Source organism: Chrysochloris asiatica, unplaced genomic scaffold, assembly GCF_000296735.1.
Source record: "Chrysochloris asiatica unplaced genomic scaffold, ChrAsi1.0 scaffold00007, whole genome shotgun sequence".
In the NCBI taxonomy this organism is placed as follows: Eukaryota; Metazoa; Chordata; class Mammalia; order Afrosoricida; family Chrysochloridae; genus Chrysochloris; species Chrysochloris asiatica.
The window spans coordinates 7,359,750-7,379,126 of NW_006408525.1; the positions used below are offsets into that span (position 1 = coordinate 7,359,750).

The window sequence follows — 19,377 nt, forward strand, 5'->3', positions numbered from 1 at the left end:
TTGTTCTTGTAGTTATCAGTTGGACTGGTCTTTCTTTCAAGAAGTAAATTCTGTTCTTCTGGTATGCTTGTCCTTTCAAGTGGAAATTTCCCACCTCAGAAGATTCTGTATGCAATTCATGATTCCCCCTATAGTCTTATGAAATGCAGAGGCTCTGCAGGAAGCCTCCTTCACTGGGCACGTTGTAGCCCCATTTTAGGTATTCTAATCAGTTATAGGCAGAATCAAATAGTTATTACTAAAAAAAAGCTGCTGAAGTAAAGGAATTGTTAACACCAAATTCTGCATATAGCAAAAATACCTTTTAGGACTCAAGTGGGAACAAGCAGTCTTAAAAATTGGAAAACCTAATGGAAGCAGAAGGTTTAGAACTTGAGGAAGGTAGAACATAGGAATGGGTAAAAATAGTGTTACATGTAATTATTCTGTATTTCATCATATTTTTAAGTTATATTCAATGGTTGAGGCAAAAACTATAATATCTGACAGAGAAAAATTCTTAGGACGTTTGTATTTTTAAAAGTGTAAATGTAAATTGAACTTAGTTCAGAATGTAGTTCACTTTTCAAAAAAGTGAAGAGTCAACTCCTATTTCCGTGACGTGACTAGACGCAGAACATATTCAGATCTCCCATAGTTAGGTGCTGTCAGCTCTGGTTCCCTCCTGGTGACTGACGGCTGGTGTGGGAGCACTGTCTTCACAGTCTACACTAGGTCCACTCAGGTGCATTGTTACAGCTGGTGCACAGTGCTTAGAGTGTCCAACCTACTGGGCTTATCTCCCAGTAGTATATTAGAACTACTTTTAATTGATTCATTAAAACATTTTTATTCTTAGAAAATATTTATTTATGAGCTAACTGTCTTTCTCATTACCCATCTTTTCTATAATAAATGTAGAAGAAGTTTAATCATAATGTGTTGAATGCAGTCCCTTTAAGGTATTGATAAATTAAAAGGCAAAAGCTCATGTATAATATTTAGTTATAGTAATCTTCAATTATACTATGAGTCTAGTGGGAATTCAGGAAACAATCCTATTATCCCACCAGAATATAAAACTCCAGAATCAAATCCTGAAATTAACCACATGCCTATGAAAAGATGGTGGAATCACTAATGAGCATATCTGTTAATTTCTCCTTATTGACAAGTGAATGGCATGACAGTGCAGAGGCCAAGAGGTGTATTATCGAGAGCGTTGTTGTTGTTGTTGTTAAGTGCCATCGAGTCGGTTCCGACCCATAGCGACCCTGTACAGGGTTTCCGAGGGTGTAAATCTTTACGGGAGTAGAAAGCCTCATCTTTCTCCCGCAGAGCGGCTGGTAGTTTCGAACCGCTGACCTTAAGGTTCGCAGCCCGATTCGTAACCACTACGCTTCCAGAGATCGAGAGCGTAGTGGTTACAAATGGGGCTACTAATCTCACTCACGGTCAGCAGTTTGAAACTATCAGCTGCTCTGTGGGAGAAAGATGAGGCTTTCTACTCCCTTAAGATTTACAGCCTTGGAAACCTTGTACAGGGTCGCTATGAGTCAGAAGTGACTCCACAGCACTTAAAAACAACAACAGTTATAAGAAGTTAGAACCTCCGAAGCTTGGCAATTGCTTTAGGGAGGTCTACATTGTGTTAATTGAAAGAACCAAGACTACTGGCTTTAATAGCAAAGGCTAAAGCCAAGAGTTTCAAGAGGCCTGCCTTGTTAGCTTTCTGTGATGCATCCCCGTGCTCACTGGCAGCAGCAACTTGTCTAGTGCCTCGCAGTCTATGGGGAGTGAGGGCAGTAGCCTGAGGTGTCCATCACAGAGCAAGGTTTCACATAAACAGCTAGTATCAAAACACTGATAGTACTCTCATCAGTCCATGGAGAGATGCAGTTCTGGAACCAGAATGGTATTGGGGAGCAGGTGAACATGCTGCACTTCTGGGCGAGACTGGTTCTGGAGAAATGCTGAGACATGAACAGGTCTGACCCCTGGGGTTCAGAGCAGCAGAGTTCAGGGTTATTGGACTCATCCACTGACTGAATTCTGAAAACAATTAGCCAAGCCTTTCTTCCTAGTCTGTCATAGTTTGGAGCTCTGATGGAAATTGTCCATATCAGTGACATATTTTCCAGCAAGCCACAAAGTGTGACAAAGTGACAGATAAGTGGTGAAAGGTACTTTTTTTTTTAAAAGTTTTGATTGTGAATTGAGTGAGGGTTTACAGAGCAGATCATCAGTTTTACATTCAGCAAATTGTATACTTTGCTTTATTACAATGATTGCAATCCCCTCTGTGTACCATCAGTTAACAGTACTATTACAACTAAATAATAAAAGAAAAATGAACATTTCTTTAAAGAAGTTATACAAATGCCTAATGCACTCATGCAAAGAGACAGAGAAATTAAAAATCACAATCACAGTGAGATACTGCTTCATAGCCAGTGGGGTATACATAATAAAAGATAGGGACAATAACAAGAAACTGGAGTCCTCATGCATTGTTGATGGGAATTAAAGTGGTTTAGCTTCCCTGGAAAACAGTCTGGTGTTTTTCAATGAGTAAGGATATGTTTACTGGCAATTCACCACCTAGGTCTAATACCCAAGAAAAATGAAAATGTATTCATGTAAAAACTTATAAATAAAATTTCAAAGCAGCATTATTAATTATAGCCAAAAGCTGGAAACAACCCAAATGTCCATGGTGATGATGAGTGTATGTAAACGAACTGTGGTAATGAGAGTCATACACAAAGAAAGCAAAAGGTCATCAGAAAGATCAAAATGGATGTCAGAAGACACTCTGCAATTTGCTTTTTCACCTTGGAAAATCTAAAGCTAATGGAAAAAGAGTTGAACTGAAAATTTCAAAGGGCAGCTCTAGGAGACAGAGTCATGTATTACAGTGAAATGTGCAAAGACCAGGAGCTAGTAAACTGAGGGAATAACATACTCAGCAGTTTTCAAATTGAAAGCACTGATGAAAAAATTCAAGCCTTGACTTGTAATGTTGAGGAATTTCTAAGGGCATGATGTTGAATGATACAGAAAGCATCAAAAGAAGATGGAAGGAATACACAATCAGGGTATCAAAAAGAAACGGTCGATGTTCTCCCATTTCAAGAGAGTAGCATATGGTCAAGAGCCTCTGTTACTGAAGGAGGAAGTCCAAGGTCCACTGAAAGCATTGGCAAAGAACAAGCTCCAAGAATTGATTGTCGAATTATGTAAACATACCAATTGTATACTGCTGCTGTAACAGAAATACCACACATGGATAATTGTAACAAACAGGCCTCGTCTCTTATACTTTGGACATATTGCCAGGTGGGACCAGTTCCTGGAGAAGGACATCATGCTAGGTAAAATAGAGTGTCAGGGGAAAAGAGGAAGACCCTCAACAAGATGGATTGGCACAGTGGCAGCAGCAATGGGCTCGAGCTTAACAGTGATTGTGAGAACGGCGCAGGACTGGGCAGTGTTTTTATTCTATTTTGCAAAGGGTTGTAATGAGTCAGAACTAACTAACAAAAAACAGTAAATGTAACCAGAAAGAACCCTGGTGATGCTGTGGGTTAGGCTTGGGGAAGTTCAAAACCACCAGCTACTCTGTGCAATAAAGATGAGGCTGTCTGCTCCCATAAGGAATTAAGAGTCTCGTATACCTAACTAAGAGTTGGAGCTGACTGGAAGGCAGATGGAATGCAACCAATAGAGACTAGAAATGGGAAAGGTAGTTTAGAATGCATCTTTGTAGAAAACATTGTAATAGAACACATAAAATAAAACTTTTATAGTGTCAGCCATTTTTACATGTACAGTTCCGTAATGTTGATGTTGTACAACCTACAATATTATTTTACTGTAAAGTATTTTATGTTAGTATTGTTTTTTAGTAAAGTTTGAAGGCTTGGAAACCTTATAGGGCAGTTCTGCTCTCTCCTATAAGGTCTTTATGAGTCAGAGTCTATTCCATGGCAAAGGGTCTGGTTTTAGAAGTTGTGTCAAAGATTTCTATTTAGGCCTGTTTAGTATATTTATATCCCTTCTGTAAACTTGCAAGTTAAGTTGTCTTTTCTGTTCAGTTTGTGGTTTGTCTAGAACTGCAGTGTCCAGTACCATAGTTATCAGTCACATCTGGTTATTAATTAATTTAAATTAATGTATGTTGCTGTTGTTAGTTACTGTCGTGTCAGTTTTGACTCCTAACAACCCTGTAGAGGGTTTCCAAGGAGTGGCTGGTACGTTTGAACCAACATTGTGGTTCAGTGCTTTATCCCACAGCACCACACCAGTAAAATTTAAAATTTAGTTCCCCTGGGAGACTGGCAGCATTTTAGGTGCTCAGTTCCCACATGTTGCTAGGGACTGTTGTTGTAGTGTGTAATGCTTTTGTTGGACATTGCCATCATTGCAGAACGTTGTATTGGACAGTGTAGCTCTAGAGATTATTGTTTCATCCTTGATCTATCAGAGGCTCGTGTATTTTTTCCCCTAGCGTTTTGCTGTTGTATTACTTAGATGGTACAGGCTTGAAAACATGTTCACACATTTATTCTTTTCTCTTAAATAATATTGTAGTCTCTTATATTTTATGTTCTCTATATATGTATCTTTAGACTGCTTTATTAAATGTTATTGACATTCATTTAGCTTTTCCCTCATATTTATTCTTTGCTTCATTGATCTCCCATTTGGAAATACTGTTTTTCTGCCAAGAATACTGTATTCTGTTCCTCTTAGTATGTTTTAAACTCTTTTCTATTTTCTAACCATTTGCCATTCCATTTTCCTCTCTGGATATCTTATTTAGTTACATATATTTCATTTTCCAAATCTTTTTTCAGTTGTGTCTAATCTGTGTTGAATAGCTCCACTTTGTTTTTTCAATTACTGTGGGATTAAGTTTTGTAATTTCCATTTGCTTTTTGACATAAATTTTTTGCTGATGGTTTTGTCTATCTTGTTTAATTTATATATGTAAAATAATGTAATTCTTTGGATTTACTTTAAAATACTCCAGCAGAAAGATCCAAGGGGATGGATGAATCATGATTGTCGTCAAATGGTATTGGTATTTTCATTATTAAAACCTACAAACTTCTATACCAGTATTGGGTATTTACAGACTTTAAAGAATTACTCGTACTTTTTAGATGTAATAATGGAATCTAGTTTTGTTTTTTAAAGAAAACTGGAAACAGGAGAAATTATATAGGAACTTTGGTTAGGAGAGTTGATGCTGAAAGCGTGACCCAGAAAAGAAAAAGTGAATATACTGGATTTCATTCCAACTTAGAATTTTCCTTGAGAGACGTAACTGAAAAATGAAAAACAAAGCCATGACGAGAAGAAAACATTTGTTTATAATTTATCAAATAAAGTTCTTAAATCCCACATGTATAGAGAACACTTACAAGAAGATGCAGAACTCAATTAAAAACGGGGATTTTGGCAGCCATTCCTCCACAGAACATAACAATCGCTCATCATTAATAGTCAGGCTGAAAATGCGAGTTCAGATTCTAAGAAGCTACCAGTGCCATTTGACAAAATGCCTGTAATTTAAATTTTTTAGGTATTTTATCAATGTAATGCAAAGAATGTAGAGAAGTAGAAAATTTCATATCTCACTGTTGCTGTTAAGTGCCTTCAAGTCAATTCTGACCCTTAGTGACCCTGTATAGAGTTTCCAAGGAGCAACTGATAAGCTTGAACTGCCGACCTTGTGGTTCAAACCAATTTTGCAGTCCAGCGTATTAATCTACTGGAAGAGTTTGCTAGTTTCTTCAAAAATTGAATAAACACTTAACATGTTAATGAGCAGTTGAATAAACACTTACCATGTTAATGAGCAGTTTCACTTCTAAGCATCTCCACAAAAGAAATGAAAATGTATGCCATCAAAAAGATGTTTATATAATGTTCATCACAGCACTATGCAAAATATAAAAAACAATCCAAATGTCCAAAAATTGGTGGATGAATCATCAAAGACATACTTCCATACAGTCAAATACATCTCAGCCCTAAAAAGGAATGCATGATTCTCTAAATTATTCTTTTCGTACAAGGTAGGGCTTTAGAGGACAATTGTGTAGAAAACAATTCATTATTGTTGTTATTGCTAACTATATAACTTTTCCCTATTCTGGTGATCTTGTAATTCTAATAATGGGCAATATTTTTTATTTCTTAGCAGATTCCATACCACAATAAGAACCATATGTTTCTGCCTTTCACTGAAGCCTTATATGCTTATATTTTATCATGAATTGAAAATATCAAATTTCATGATTCTCATTTTCCTGAAACTATATTTCAAGAAACAGTTGTTATCTGTGCTATACAGTCATCTCAGCTAGCTGTTTTTGGAGCATGCTGGAAGCCTGTTATCTCTTTTCCTCATCTAGTTTTCCTAAAATGGTATTTTCACTTTCTACTGACAAGCGTAAACTTCTAGTAGAGTTGTTGTTAAGTGCTGTGGAGTTGGTTCCAACTCATAGTGACCCTGTGTAGAGTTTCTGAAGCTGCAAATCTTTGCAAGAGCAGAAAGCCTTATCTTTTTTGTTTGTTGGGGCTGGTGGGCTTGAACCACCAACCTGTGGTTCACAGTTAACTGCTGATCCTACAATGCTGTTGCGCTCTCCAATAGAGTAGATGTTTGTTATTTGGTCAGTGATACTGTGAAATAGATATGCATATTCTTCAAGCTCAGTTTGTGATTAGAACATACTTAACTTTCATTTGTTTTCCTTTCTTTGGTGAAGGTGCTTGTGAGCGAGGATTCTGATAGTGACGGTATTGTGGCCCACTTCCCAGCTCATGAGAAACCAGTGTGCTGTATGGCTTTCAATGCAAGTGGTAAGTTCTTTTGTTGCCATTTTGATCATAGATTTTTCACAGCTAATTATTGCCTTTTTCTCAAAAAAAAATGATCATAGTGTTATCTAATATTCAGTCCATATTTAAAAAAATTCCCAATTGTCCCTAAAATGTGTTTTGTAACTGTTTCAAGCCATGCTCTATGTTTACCCCTTACAGTTTGATGTGTCTCTTTGTATCCTTTTGGTCTAATATACAGCTTCCACCCTTTTTTTTTTTTTTTTTTTTTAACATGTTCAGACTGGTTGTTTTGTTCAAATTCTGGATTTGCCTGCTTTTTTTCATTATAGTATTATTTTTTAAAATTTCTCTATCCCCCTGGATTTCCTTTAACTGGAAGTTTGGTCTAGAAAAACAAATATATTCAGACTGACTGATGCTTTTTTAAAAAGAAAAACAAAACAAAGCTTCATAAGTAATACTGTATTGTAGTGGTTATGTTCCGTGAAGTCGGTTCTGACTCAGAGCAACTGTACATCTTTGCAGGAGCAGAAAGCTTCATCTGTCTCCCGTAGAATAACTAGTAGATTCAAACTGCTGACCTTGCGGTTAGGAGCTCAGCTAGTAATCCACTATGCTACTAGAGCGTGTACTGTATACACCATTTTTATCCCAGCAGCGCATTATGACACTATTTTTCATCATAGGAATAATGTGATCACCAGATATCTACATGCTATAAATAGGTTTTCCTAATGGAGGTTAGTAGGTAGTGTCAGGAATATTACTTTGTCTTAATTTTTTTAAACAACTTTTTACTTAATCATTTTGTCACGTTAAATGTTGTTGAATGGGGGATTTTCTAATTCTAACATTTCATCTGCATTTATCTACAGGTATAGATTTATAAATCTCTCTCTCTCTCTATATATATATATTTATATATTTAAAGAAATTCTCTCATATCCACTGGAATGAATCACAGTTTTCTTGTATATTAAGTCAGGAAAAATGCTTAACTTTTTTTTTTTCCTATTAATTTCCATTTTTCAAAATCATACTTCCAGGAGTAGAAAAATGAGTTACTTTGTATCTAAATAGAAAATAATAAAATTATTCTTGCTTTCCAGGCTTTAAGAGTTTATAATCTTTTCTGATGTAATCTGTTTTGTGGTGCAGCTGAGGGAGCTGCCATTTTTGCCTTATTTTCTGAAATGATGCTATCACTTAGCATTGATGGAAAACACCCGTCTGATTTCTCATCTTTTCAAATAAAAGAATGATGATAAGAGTATAGTATAGAACACTTTGAATAATTCTATTTCTAATATCTTAGTCATTTTTGATAAAGAGAGGAAGATTTTTATAGTTCTTGGTATAGCGATTGGGTTGATTTTATTAATGAAGACAAAGATATATTGAAATGCTCTGAAGATTGTGGGAATTAAGTTAAATTTGAAGAAACAGTCTAGAAGTTATGTCGCTTAGAGCACTCTGCTTAGAGTAGCAAATATGACTCATTGTGATTATATCTGTTATGCCAAAACTCCTTTGCTGTAGTGTATATTTCATATTACCCTAGTTAAAGTGCTTTTGACATTGGAAGCTGTATTTTCCCTGTCTATGACCTTGTGTTGTAATAAAAACATGCTATATAATTTAAAAGAACGTTGTGCTCATCTCTTAACTTGGAAAGTAATTAATTTGCCTTCATGCCTTCAGAGTGGTTCCATAATTTTGAGCTACATTTACCATTTAGTTTATACTTGATGTCCTAAATTTGTGTTTCGACTCAATGGCACTTAACAACAACAACAACAACATAAGATTGGATGTACTTGTATTGGGTTTCCAAGGCTTTAAGTTTTTATGGGAGCACAAAAGCCTCATCTTTCTCCTGTGGAGTGGCTGGTAGATTCAAGCTATTACTATACTACCAGAGCTACTTTATCATAAAATTAGAAATTGTAAAATTTATACCTACTTTTTCTGTTTGCAAGAGCAATCATTTGATAAATCTATGATGTAATTCATCTTGCAGGAATCACTTGTTTAAATACTTTTGTCTCAGTTACATCCCAGGAAGGATTAGGTGCCATTCTTTTTTATATCTCTAGTACCTACCATAGTGTCCCTAATGAACATCATTGTGCTCATGAGTTACTTATACAGCCGGAGTGGGGAACCTCTCTTCTGCCAAAATTTATAACATCATTCACAGGCCATACACAATTATCAACTTGAAAATTAGCTTGCTACATTTGGTCAAACATTTAATTAACTTATCCCTGATGTGATGGCTGGAACTGCAGTTGCCTTGGCAGGGGAAGGCCAAATGATTTTTCAGGCCTTATACCCAAGGGCCATATGTTCCCCACTCCTGCTGGGCATAGACCAAGAGGCAGTCTTGCCGAACAAGGGGACACTGAATGGATTAAAATCAGGAAAGATATATTCCAGGGTTATATTCTTTTGCCATACTTATTCAGTCTGTATCCTGACCAAATAATCTGAGGAGATGAATTATGTGGAGAAGAATGTGGCCTCAGGATTGGAGGACAATTCATTAATTATCTGCGATGTGCAGATGATACAACCTTGCTTGCTAGAAGTAAAGAGGACTTACAATAATTACTAATGAAGATCAAAGACCACAGTCTTCAGTATAGGTTTCATCCCCATGTAAAGAAAACAAAAATCCTCACAGCAGGACCAATAAATAACATCATGATAAATGAAGAGAGATTGAAACAGCCAAAGCTTCATTTTGCTTGAATCCACCACCAGCACTCATGAAAGCAGCTGTCAAGAAAACAAGCAATATATTGTATTAGGAAATCTGCTGCACAAGATCTCTTTAAAGTGTTCAAGAGCAGAGATCTGTATAATGCTGTCTGTGATAGGATAATATCCATATGCCTTCAAGGAAGACCACTTAATACCACTATTATTCAAGTTTACGCATCAATCATTAAAGCCTGTGATCATGAAATTGAAGAATTCTACCAACTTCTTCAGTATGAAATTGTCAGGGACCAGCCTCGACAGGGAAGTTTGGTTCTTGAAGTAGGTCGATCTAGTGGCGAAAGAGATAGAAAAAGAATATACACAAAGACGCGACGAGAGAAACAAAGAGCCACTCTGAGACCAGAGAAGATGCAAAACTGGCAGACAGACCCTGCATGGCAAGCAGAATGGCTGTAAAGCTTGGCCTTGCAAGCAGTAATGCATGCAGGATTCAATTTGCATCCGTCTTTTATTTCAGGGAGGGATTTTACACAAAGGAAGAAGGTGATCATGAAGACAGGGTACAGAAATGAAATGTGATTAATCGTTCAAAACAGGACACAATGATTTACAGGAACAAATTCTAAAATATACATTGCAAATTGTCTTAATAATCTAACATTCTTAATTTTCCAAAAATTCAAGCAAGCTGTTATAAATTATCTTTTTGGCTCAAATCCTAAGGCAGCGACTTGAGGTTTCTCAAGGCTAATGAACATACCTATAGCGCTTAATCTCTAATGGGTAAAGGTGAAAAGGATTTAAAAGGTCTGAAGAGAGTCAAGCAGTTTCAGCTAACTGGCATAGGCTTTCAGGAGGAAGGAGGACGTCTGGGTTAATGGTATACACCTGGGGACAGTTTGAAGGGGCTGCTACTATTATTCCTTGAACAGTACTCCCGGAATTTACCAATCTACTTTGAGTGAATACTTTGGGCGAATTCTCTCCAGAGCCTCTTTGTGTAATCCCAGCAAACTTGCTTTTGGAACTTTTATATCCTTGGCTTTAGAAAGGGTTTTGGTTTTAATATGGTGCATGGATATCAAGAGCTCATGTATTAAGTTAATATCAAACATAACTGAATAATTTGATAAAGAACAGTTTGGACATGCTTGCCAGGTGGCCAGAGATTGTTCCTCAGAGAGATTTGTTCCCAGGACCCTATGTGCTGCCAACACAGTGGAGACATTAAGAGAGGCACATAAGAAACCATTTTCTCAGAAGCTACAATTACTGGAGTTAGAAGCATAGAATGAATAATAAGACCAAAGGAAATTATTCAGATGTAGCCCACCAGTGAGTTCGTAAAAGCCTATGAACCCGGGACATCAGGAGGTCACTTCCTTTGGCCCTCAGGGTCTTGAGTGGGGCCTTCGTGTTGGATTTTCGTGCATGACACAGGGCCTCAGCATCACAGTGCTTACGGTCCCCAACATGAAATTGATCAAACATGCAATCAAGCTGTGTTGATAATTCCTAGTGATTGGAATGCAAGGGTTGGCAACAAAGGGAATAGATCAGTAGTTGGAAAATATGGCCATTTTGATAGAAATGATGCTGGAGATCCCACGATAGAATTTTGCAAAACCAATGGCTTGTTCATTGCAAATTCCCTTTTTAAAACAACATAAAAGATGACTATACATATGGACCTCACCAGATGGAATACACAGAAATCAAATTAACTATGTCTGTAGAGAGAGATGGTGGAAAAACTCCATGCCATCAGCCAAAACAAGGCCAGGTGCAGACTGTGGAACATATCATTAATTGCTCATATGCAAGTTCAAGCTGAAGCTGAAGAAAATTAAAACAAGTCCATGAGAGCCAAAATATGACCTTGAACATATCCCAACTGAATTTAGAGACCATATGAAGAGTACATTTGCTACATTACACACTAAAGACCAAAGACCAGAAGAGTTGTGGGATGACATCAAGAATATCATACAGGAAGAAAACAAAAGGTCATTAAGAAGACAAGAAAGAAGTAAAAGACCAAACTGTATGTTAGAAGAGACTCTGAAATTTGTTCTCCAGCATAGAGATGCTAAAGCAAATGGAAGAAATGAGGAGGTAAAAGCTGAATACAAATTTCAAACGTCAGCTCTAGAAGACAAGGTCAGATATTATAATAAAATATGCAAAGACGTGGAGTTAGAAAACCAAAAGGAAGGAACACTTTCAGCATTTCTCAAACTGAGGGAACGGGATAAAATATCAAGCCTTGATTTTCAATATTGAAGGATTCTATGGGCAAATACTGAATGTTGCAGAAAGCATCAAAAGAAGATGGAAGGAATACATAGAGTTTTACTATACCATAAAGAAATGGTTGATGTTCAGCCGTATCAAGAGGTAGCATACATAAGATCAAGAGCCAGGTAGCATATGATCAAGTCCAAGGTGAATTGAAGTCATTGGCAAAGAACGAGGCACCGGAATTGATGTAATGCAAATTGAAAAATTTCAACAAATTAATGGAGGTACTCACTCATCTGTGCCAAGATATTTGGAAAACAACTACCTGGTCAACTGACTGGAAGAGGTCCATATTTGTGCCCATTCCAAAGTGAGGTGACCCAGTGGAATGCGGAAATCATCAGACAATATCATTAGTATTGCATGCAAGTAAAATTTTGCTAAAGATAATACAAAAATGGCTGCAACCATACATTGACAAAGAACTTCCAGAGGTTCAAGCTAGATTCAGAAGAGGACTTAGAGTGAGGGGTATCTTTGTTGATATCAGGTGAATCATGCCCCAAAGCAGAGAATACCAGAAAGATGATTACCTGTACTTTATTGACTATGCTATGGACAGACAACATTGTGGAGAATGAATATTGTGGGACACTTAATTGTGCTCATGAGGAACCTATATAAAGACCAAGAAGCAGTTGTTTGAACAGAACAAGGGAACATCGAATGGTTTAAAATTAGGAAAGGTGTGTGCCAGGGTTGTATTCTTTTACCACATTTATTCGGTCTGTATGCTGAGCAAATAATCTGAGAAACTGGATTATATGAAGAAAACTGTGCCACAGTGTTTGGTAAAGTAGAGGGTTGGAGAAAAACAGAAAGACCCTCAAGGAGGAGATGGATTGGCATAGTGATAGCAGCAGTAGGCTCAAATGATTGTGAGGTTGGCGAAGTACCAGGCAGTGCTTTGTTCTGTTGTGCCTAGGGTCTCTATGAGTAGGTACCAACTTGATGGCACCTAACATCAACAAACATATGCATGTGAAAGTTGTACAATGAATAAAAAAGACCTTAGAAGAATTGATGTATTTGAGTATGGTGTTGGACAAGAATATTAAATGTACCCTGGACTGCTAGAAAAACAAACAAGTCTTTCTTGGAAGAATTACAGTCAGAATGCTCCTTAGAAGCCAGAATGGTGAGACTTTGTCTTTCATACTTTGGATATGTTAACAGGAGGGACCAGTTTCTGGAGAGGGACATCATGCTTAGCAAAGTGGAGACTGAGTGGAAAAGAGGAAGACTCCCAACGGGATGAATTGGCAAGTGGCTGAAGTGTAACAATAATTGTGAGGATGGCACAGGATCTGGCGGTGTTTCATTCTGTTGTGCAAAGGGTTGCTATGAGACAGAACTGACTCAAAGGCCCCTATCAGCAATGATGTACATATATGGGGCTATGCTATGTGTCATATCACCTGCATTCACAATGAGCGTGCTAGCTCAACTTCATATTTCTTTCCTCTGTTTTTTATTTAATGTTACTCTCAGTGTCAACTACAGCTAATCTTGAATTTACTCACATGGAGGTATTTCACAGTAGGGGTCTTGGTGTGGCACTGTAGGATAGGCACTGGACTGTTTACTGCCAAGTCAGCAGTTCAAACCTACCAGCCACTCCTCAGAAACCCTGTACAGGGTTGCTGTGAGATGGCATGGACTCGATTCTTAATTGTCACATGTTTACATTGAGAGGTCAATAAGAGGTCCACAATTAGCTTGGATGTTAGGGTAGAGTGGTAGGTAAGACAATATGTATGCTTAAGTACCCATATGGATCCTTTTAATGTGTGTCTTAATATATTAACAATGAAGCATATGCACTTCCATGTGATAATTTTTTTTTAAATGCTAAGTATTTTTTCATTTGAAATACATGATTCTGAACAAGAGATCCCAAAGCTTCATGACATGTTAGAAGGGCCCTTGGCACTCCTAGAAGGCTGAAGCTTGTTGTGATCTCACATGTTTCAAAGAAACATATTGGAAGTCTTCTCTGGCTGTTTAGCTAGTAGCTATTTACTTACCTAGTGGATGTCGATAAGTAAATAGGGACAGAGTACAAGGGAGGAAGCCCTGTGGGGAGTGCTTAAGGGATGAATACAACCTGGTATTGGGAACATTTCTTCAAAAAGAAATACTTCTTTTGTTTTTGTTTTAAATTGTGAATTGGGTTAAGGTTTACAGAATAAATGAGTTTTCCATTCAACGATTTATACTCATTTTGTTGGATCTGATTAATTGCAACCCCCATGATGTAACTTCACTTACCCTGCTTCTTCACCATGTTTCCTGTTTCTGTTCCCCCTTTTGATGGCAAATGGTTGATGATTCTAAAGAGTGCATACCTCCCTACAATTACTGTTCCCCAAATTGGCTTGACTATTGTTGGCTGATCATTAAACTATAGGGGTGAGTTCATTTTCAGACCTGAAGGATGGCTGAGAGCCATAGTCTATGGGGTTCCACCAGTCAGAAGAAATAAGTTTTAAGCTGAGATACAAAAGAATATTAGGTAGGAAATGATCATACCTTGAACATGTGTATATGTTAGTTGAACGAGTGAGCTAAGACAGGCATAGCATATTTGACATAGACTGTGAGGTGGAGTCTATAGAGCGAACTCATCAGTTTGTTATGTGGCAGGTATGGTTACTTCATTATTTTGAAAGCACTTTGTAATTGCTTAAATGTTTTAACTAAATGTAGAGATTATAAATCAGCTACTACTCACACAGCTGGTTGAACAGTGTTTCATAGAAACTGTTGTTGTTCAGTGTTTTTGAGTTGGGTCTTACTCATAGCGACCCTGTATAGGGTTTTCAACCTTATGGCCAGTGCTTATCCTACAGAAGGCAAAACTTTCTTGAAATTGCTTCTAGTTCATCTTATTAACTGTTACATTCTAAATATTTTTATTGTTCAAAGTATTGACTGTTGTTTGATTATGGACAAATGTATGTAAAATACAGTCTTTTAAAAATCACTTTTATTGTGAATTGAGTGTTACTTTGAACTGTAAAGTCATTTGAACTGCAAGGTCGGTGGTGTAAGCTTACCACCCACTCCTTGGAAACCCTACACAGGGTCGCTGTGGGTTGGAACCGACTCAACGGCACTTAACAACAACAACAAACAGGGGGGACCTTAATTTTTACGTGAAGCAAATCATATACTTTGCTTCATTACAGTGATTTAAATTGTTTTAGTTGGTCAGTCAGTAGTTGAACAACTTATTACACAAAGGCAGTGAGCTTGACCATGGCTACAAACTCTTACCCTGCTCTGTATAGTAGATTTTGGTGGTATTTTCCATCAATGAGTGATATCTATATATCTTTCCTGGTGTGGTGCTGAGAGATAAAGCACTGAACTGCAAGGTCTGTTTAAACCACATGGTCAATGGTTCAAGCTCACCAGCTGCTCCTTGCAAGGTCACTATGAGTCGGAGCCGACTTGATGACACTTAGCAATAACAAAACAACAACATCTATCTATTTATCTAGTTTGACTTGTCTAGTTTCTGATGCAAAACTTGTTTTTATCCTAAACTTCTCAGATTGAGTTGTGATTTTTCTCTTTAATTATTGATGTTTTTAGAATGTCACTGGAAATTAATTGATGCATTTTTAAATTACTCTTCATTTAATTCAGCCTCTATAAATTTACGAGCGTAATTAGAAAACATGATGTCATAAAACCAGGCAGTTCACTTACTGAATATTTCTGTTTCTTTTGAACTTTTATTAATGGATATTTTGCACAAATATATGTAATTAAAGTTGGTCTTTTTGAAAATACAAATTTTAGATATTGTGTTATCTGCTCCCTCCCCATCTTCCTTTGCCCATGCAGTGCTTCTAAATTTATTTATATCAAGGCATTCAAGCTATTTTTACTTATCCTCATTGTGGTACTGCAATTGCAAGGTTGGTGGTTCAAACCCACCAACCATTCCTGGGAAACCTTATACAGGGCTTGAACTGACTCAGCGGCACTTAGCAATAATAATAATAAAGTTTCTCTGTGTTTAGTTAAAGGCATTTTCCAGGGTTCTGTTGTGGTGCCAGTAATAATAATATTGCTTGTTAGAATACTTTTTACAAGTGTAGGGAGGTTCGTTTATATGAAACAAACAAAATGAAACAAAACATACCAAGGGAGGCTGTTTAAAAAAGTCTTCATCTAATTTGAGTATGTCCTTTTAAAACATTTTAAACCTGATCTTTCTCGAAACATGTTTACCTGTATATGCTATTATTACACTCAAGAATATAAATGAATTTCTTTTATGCTTTCATTCTTTTTTTTTAAGGTAAGACATATTTTTAGATTACAGTGTTATAAAAATGTTCTGGATGACCACATTAAAAAAAGCAAGACCTGTTGGCCACCTCCTGGGAATTGTTTACCATACTGTAAAATGTACCCGATGGGCTAACTTGTTGGCTAAAGAATTCAGGAAGAAATGTAGGCTGTTTGGCTTACTGTCCTCTCTTGTTTGGGACCTATTCAGAAGAGAACTTAGGAGACGCCATTAGGTAGAGTTGTGAAACTCCTAGTTCAGCAGCTGCATCCAGTTAGTTTTTCTATTTCTCATTCCCATTCTTGTTTATTAGCGGTGACTCTGAGGACAGAATTAAAACAAATGTTTTAACGGCTGCATTATTATTTGCTTAGAAGTGCCAGAGAAACCTCCATCCTTAGATCTGGGCAGTTTTAATATGAATGGTGTGAGTTTGTTGCTTTCAATTATTTAAAGACACAATGAGAAACACTTCTAGTGAATGCATTTTAAAACTACACAAGCACGTTTCCTGGAAGTTGCCCTTTTGTTTGTTGGTTGGTTTATTAGGTAAATAAGTGAATTTTATTTAGGAAATTTGCTAAAGCTCAGGTCTATGAATTGTGTGGTATAAGTATACTATTGAGAAAATGGAGTCAAGGATATTTATTTAGTTGATTCATTGAAATGTATTAAAATTGCATATGATTGACATACATTAACAGCTTATATTTATAGTATGCAATTTGGTAAAATTTTACATAAGTATACTTCCAGTCTCTGGAGAAGGATATCATGCTTGGTAGAGTAGATGGTCAGTGAAAAAGAGGAAGACCCCAATGAGATGGATTGGCACAGTGGCAGCAGCAGTGGGCTGAAGTATGTCAATTGTGAGGATAATGCAGGACTGGGCGGTGTTTTGTTCTGTTGTGCATGAAGTCGTTATGGGTCAGAGTTGACTGGACAGCCCCCAGCAACAACAAAAACAACATACGCCCTTGTAACCATTGCCCGAATCAAGACAATGAATGAATCTATCATCCTTGTCTTACTTATCTAGTGCTGCTATAGCAGAAATGACACAAGTGAGTGGCTTTAACAAACAGAAACTTACTCTCTTAGGTTCTAGGAGGCTAAAATGCATATTCAGAGTGCCAGTTGTAGGGGAAGGCTTTCTGTTTTTTAGTCAGCCCTTTGGAAAGGTCCTTGTCTCCTTTCAGCATTGGAAGACCCAGCATTCCTTGAAATCTCCATGCATTTTGGCAGGCGTCTTCCATGCATCTAGGAGCTTCAGTGTAGAGAACCAGGTCCAAAGGAGTGGTACTAGTTTCCTCACTTCTGTCTCCCTTTATCTTTGTAAGCTAAGAGGTATTGCAGCCCATGCCCCTGAGAAACTCTCTTATATCGGGCCAGGATTGTGATGGGATTAAATATACTGAGCCTGCCCTTAATCCTTTTATTGTTTTATCACGTCATGGGAAATCATCACATAATCGACAAATTATATCACATAATTGCCAAACCACCAAGAATCATGACCTAGCCAAGTTGTCACATATTTTTTGGGGGGACACAGTTTTCAATCTATGACAATCCCTTTAAGTTTCTTCATGCTGTTTGTAATTCCTCCCTTGGTCCATTACCTTCTTACCCTGGCAGCTACTAATGCCCTTTCTATCAATATATGATTTGTTTGCTTTTCTAGAATTGAAATAGAGTCATATAGTCTATTCTCTTCTTGTGTATGAATTCTTTGACTCAGAACCATTATTTTGAGACTCATCCACTATGTTGCATGTGTCAATACTCTATTCCTTTTTATTGCTAAGTAATATACCGTTGTACAGATAATACCACAATTTGTATGAGCATTTGGGCAGTATACATACATCTCGGTAGTTTCTTATTCACAAGGTTGTGTGACCAACACCACAATCTTATTTTTAGAATGTTTTTTCATTTGTCAGTTGATTGACATTTGGATTGTTGGTATTTTGGGCCATTATGAACAATTCTGCTACGGATTTTCGGTGTTTTCAGTTTTCTTGGGTGTATACTGTGGGAACATATAATTCATTGAAACTGCTACCATTTTAAGTTCCTCTCAGCAATAACGTGAGGATTCAAATTTCGATACACTTGTTGCAGCTAACGTTAATTTTTTATTTTTTTACTTTTTCAACTTTTTGTTATGAATTGAGTAAAGTTTTACAGAGCAGACCATCAGTTTTACATTCAACCAATCACATGCTTCATTTCATTTCAGTAGATCGCAGTCCTCTCCTTGCAACATCAATTTCCCCACTTCTTCCCTATTACTCTTGTTACCATTCCATCCTCCTTCCCAACTCTTCTGAATTTTGCCCTTAGGTAAGTATCATGGTGGTGGTGGTTATGTGCCGTGGAGTCACTTCCGACTCATAGTGACCCTGCACAGGGTTTCCGATGCTGTAAATCTTTACGGGAGCAGAAAGCCTCATCTTTCTCCCACAGAACAGCTGGTAGTTTCACACTGCTGACCTTAAGGTTTGCAGCCCAATTTGTAATCACTATGCTCCTAAGCTCCTTTAGATAAGTGTTATAGCCAACACTTACTTTTGTACATTTGTTTGATTATATCTAGTAGATGAAGTGGTAGCTCATTGTGGTTTTGTTTTGCATTTCCCTGGTGGCTAGTGAGCATCTTTTCTTTTGTTACTTGTACTTTTGGTATCATATCTATGAAACCATTGCTATTTAAAAAAAAAAAAACTTTTATAGTTTTTATTCCTCCATGTGATACCATTTGGTTTTCCAAATATTGTTTTTGTTGTTAATTGCTCTCGAGTCTGTTCTGACCCATAGCAACCCTGTCTAGGCTTTCCAAGGAGCAGCTGGTGAGCTTGAACCACTGATCTTGTGGTGCAAATTGACTTTGCAATCCAGAGCATTAACTTACAGTGCCAGGATATATATATATATATAATCTTTTCACCATACTTACTCAACCTGTATGCTGAACATATAATACAAGAAGCTGGGTTCTATGAAGAAAAACATGGCATCAGGATTAGAGGAACACTCATTAACAAACTGCAATTTGCAGATGGTATAACCTTGCTTGCTGAAAATGAAGAGGACTTCAGACATTTACTGATGAAGATCAAAGATCACAGCCTTCCGTATGGATTACATCTCAATGTTAAGAAACTAAAATCCTCACCACTGGACCAATAAACAACATTCTT

General features: G+C 37.1%; 1 protein-coding gene across 2 annotated transcripts in view; it reads left to right on the top strand.

Annotated features, from left to right (window-relative positions):
* BCAS3 (breast carcinoma amplified sequence 3) overlaps window positions 1–19,377 on the top strand; it is a 701,971-nt gene that overhangs the window by 203,886 nt on the left and 478,708 nt on the right. For both annotated transcript variants that reach the window (XM_006832356.1, XM_006832357.1), the window contains exon 13: window positions 6,762–6,855. In XM_006832356.1, the coding sequence (XP_006832419.1) occupies window positions 6,762–6,855 (94 nt within the window). The remainder of the gene's footprint in view (window positions 1–6,761; window positions 6,856–19,377) is intronic.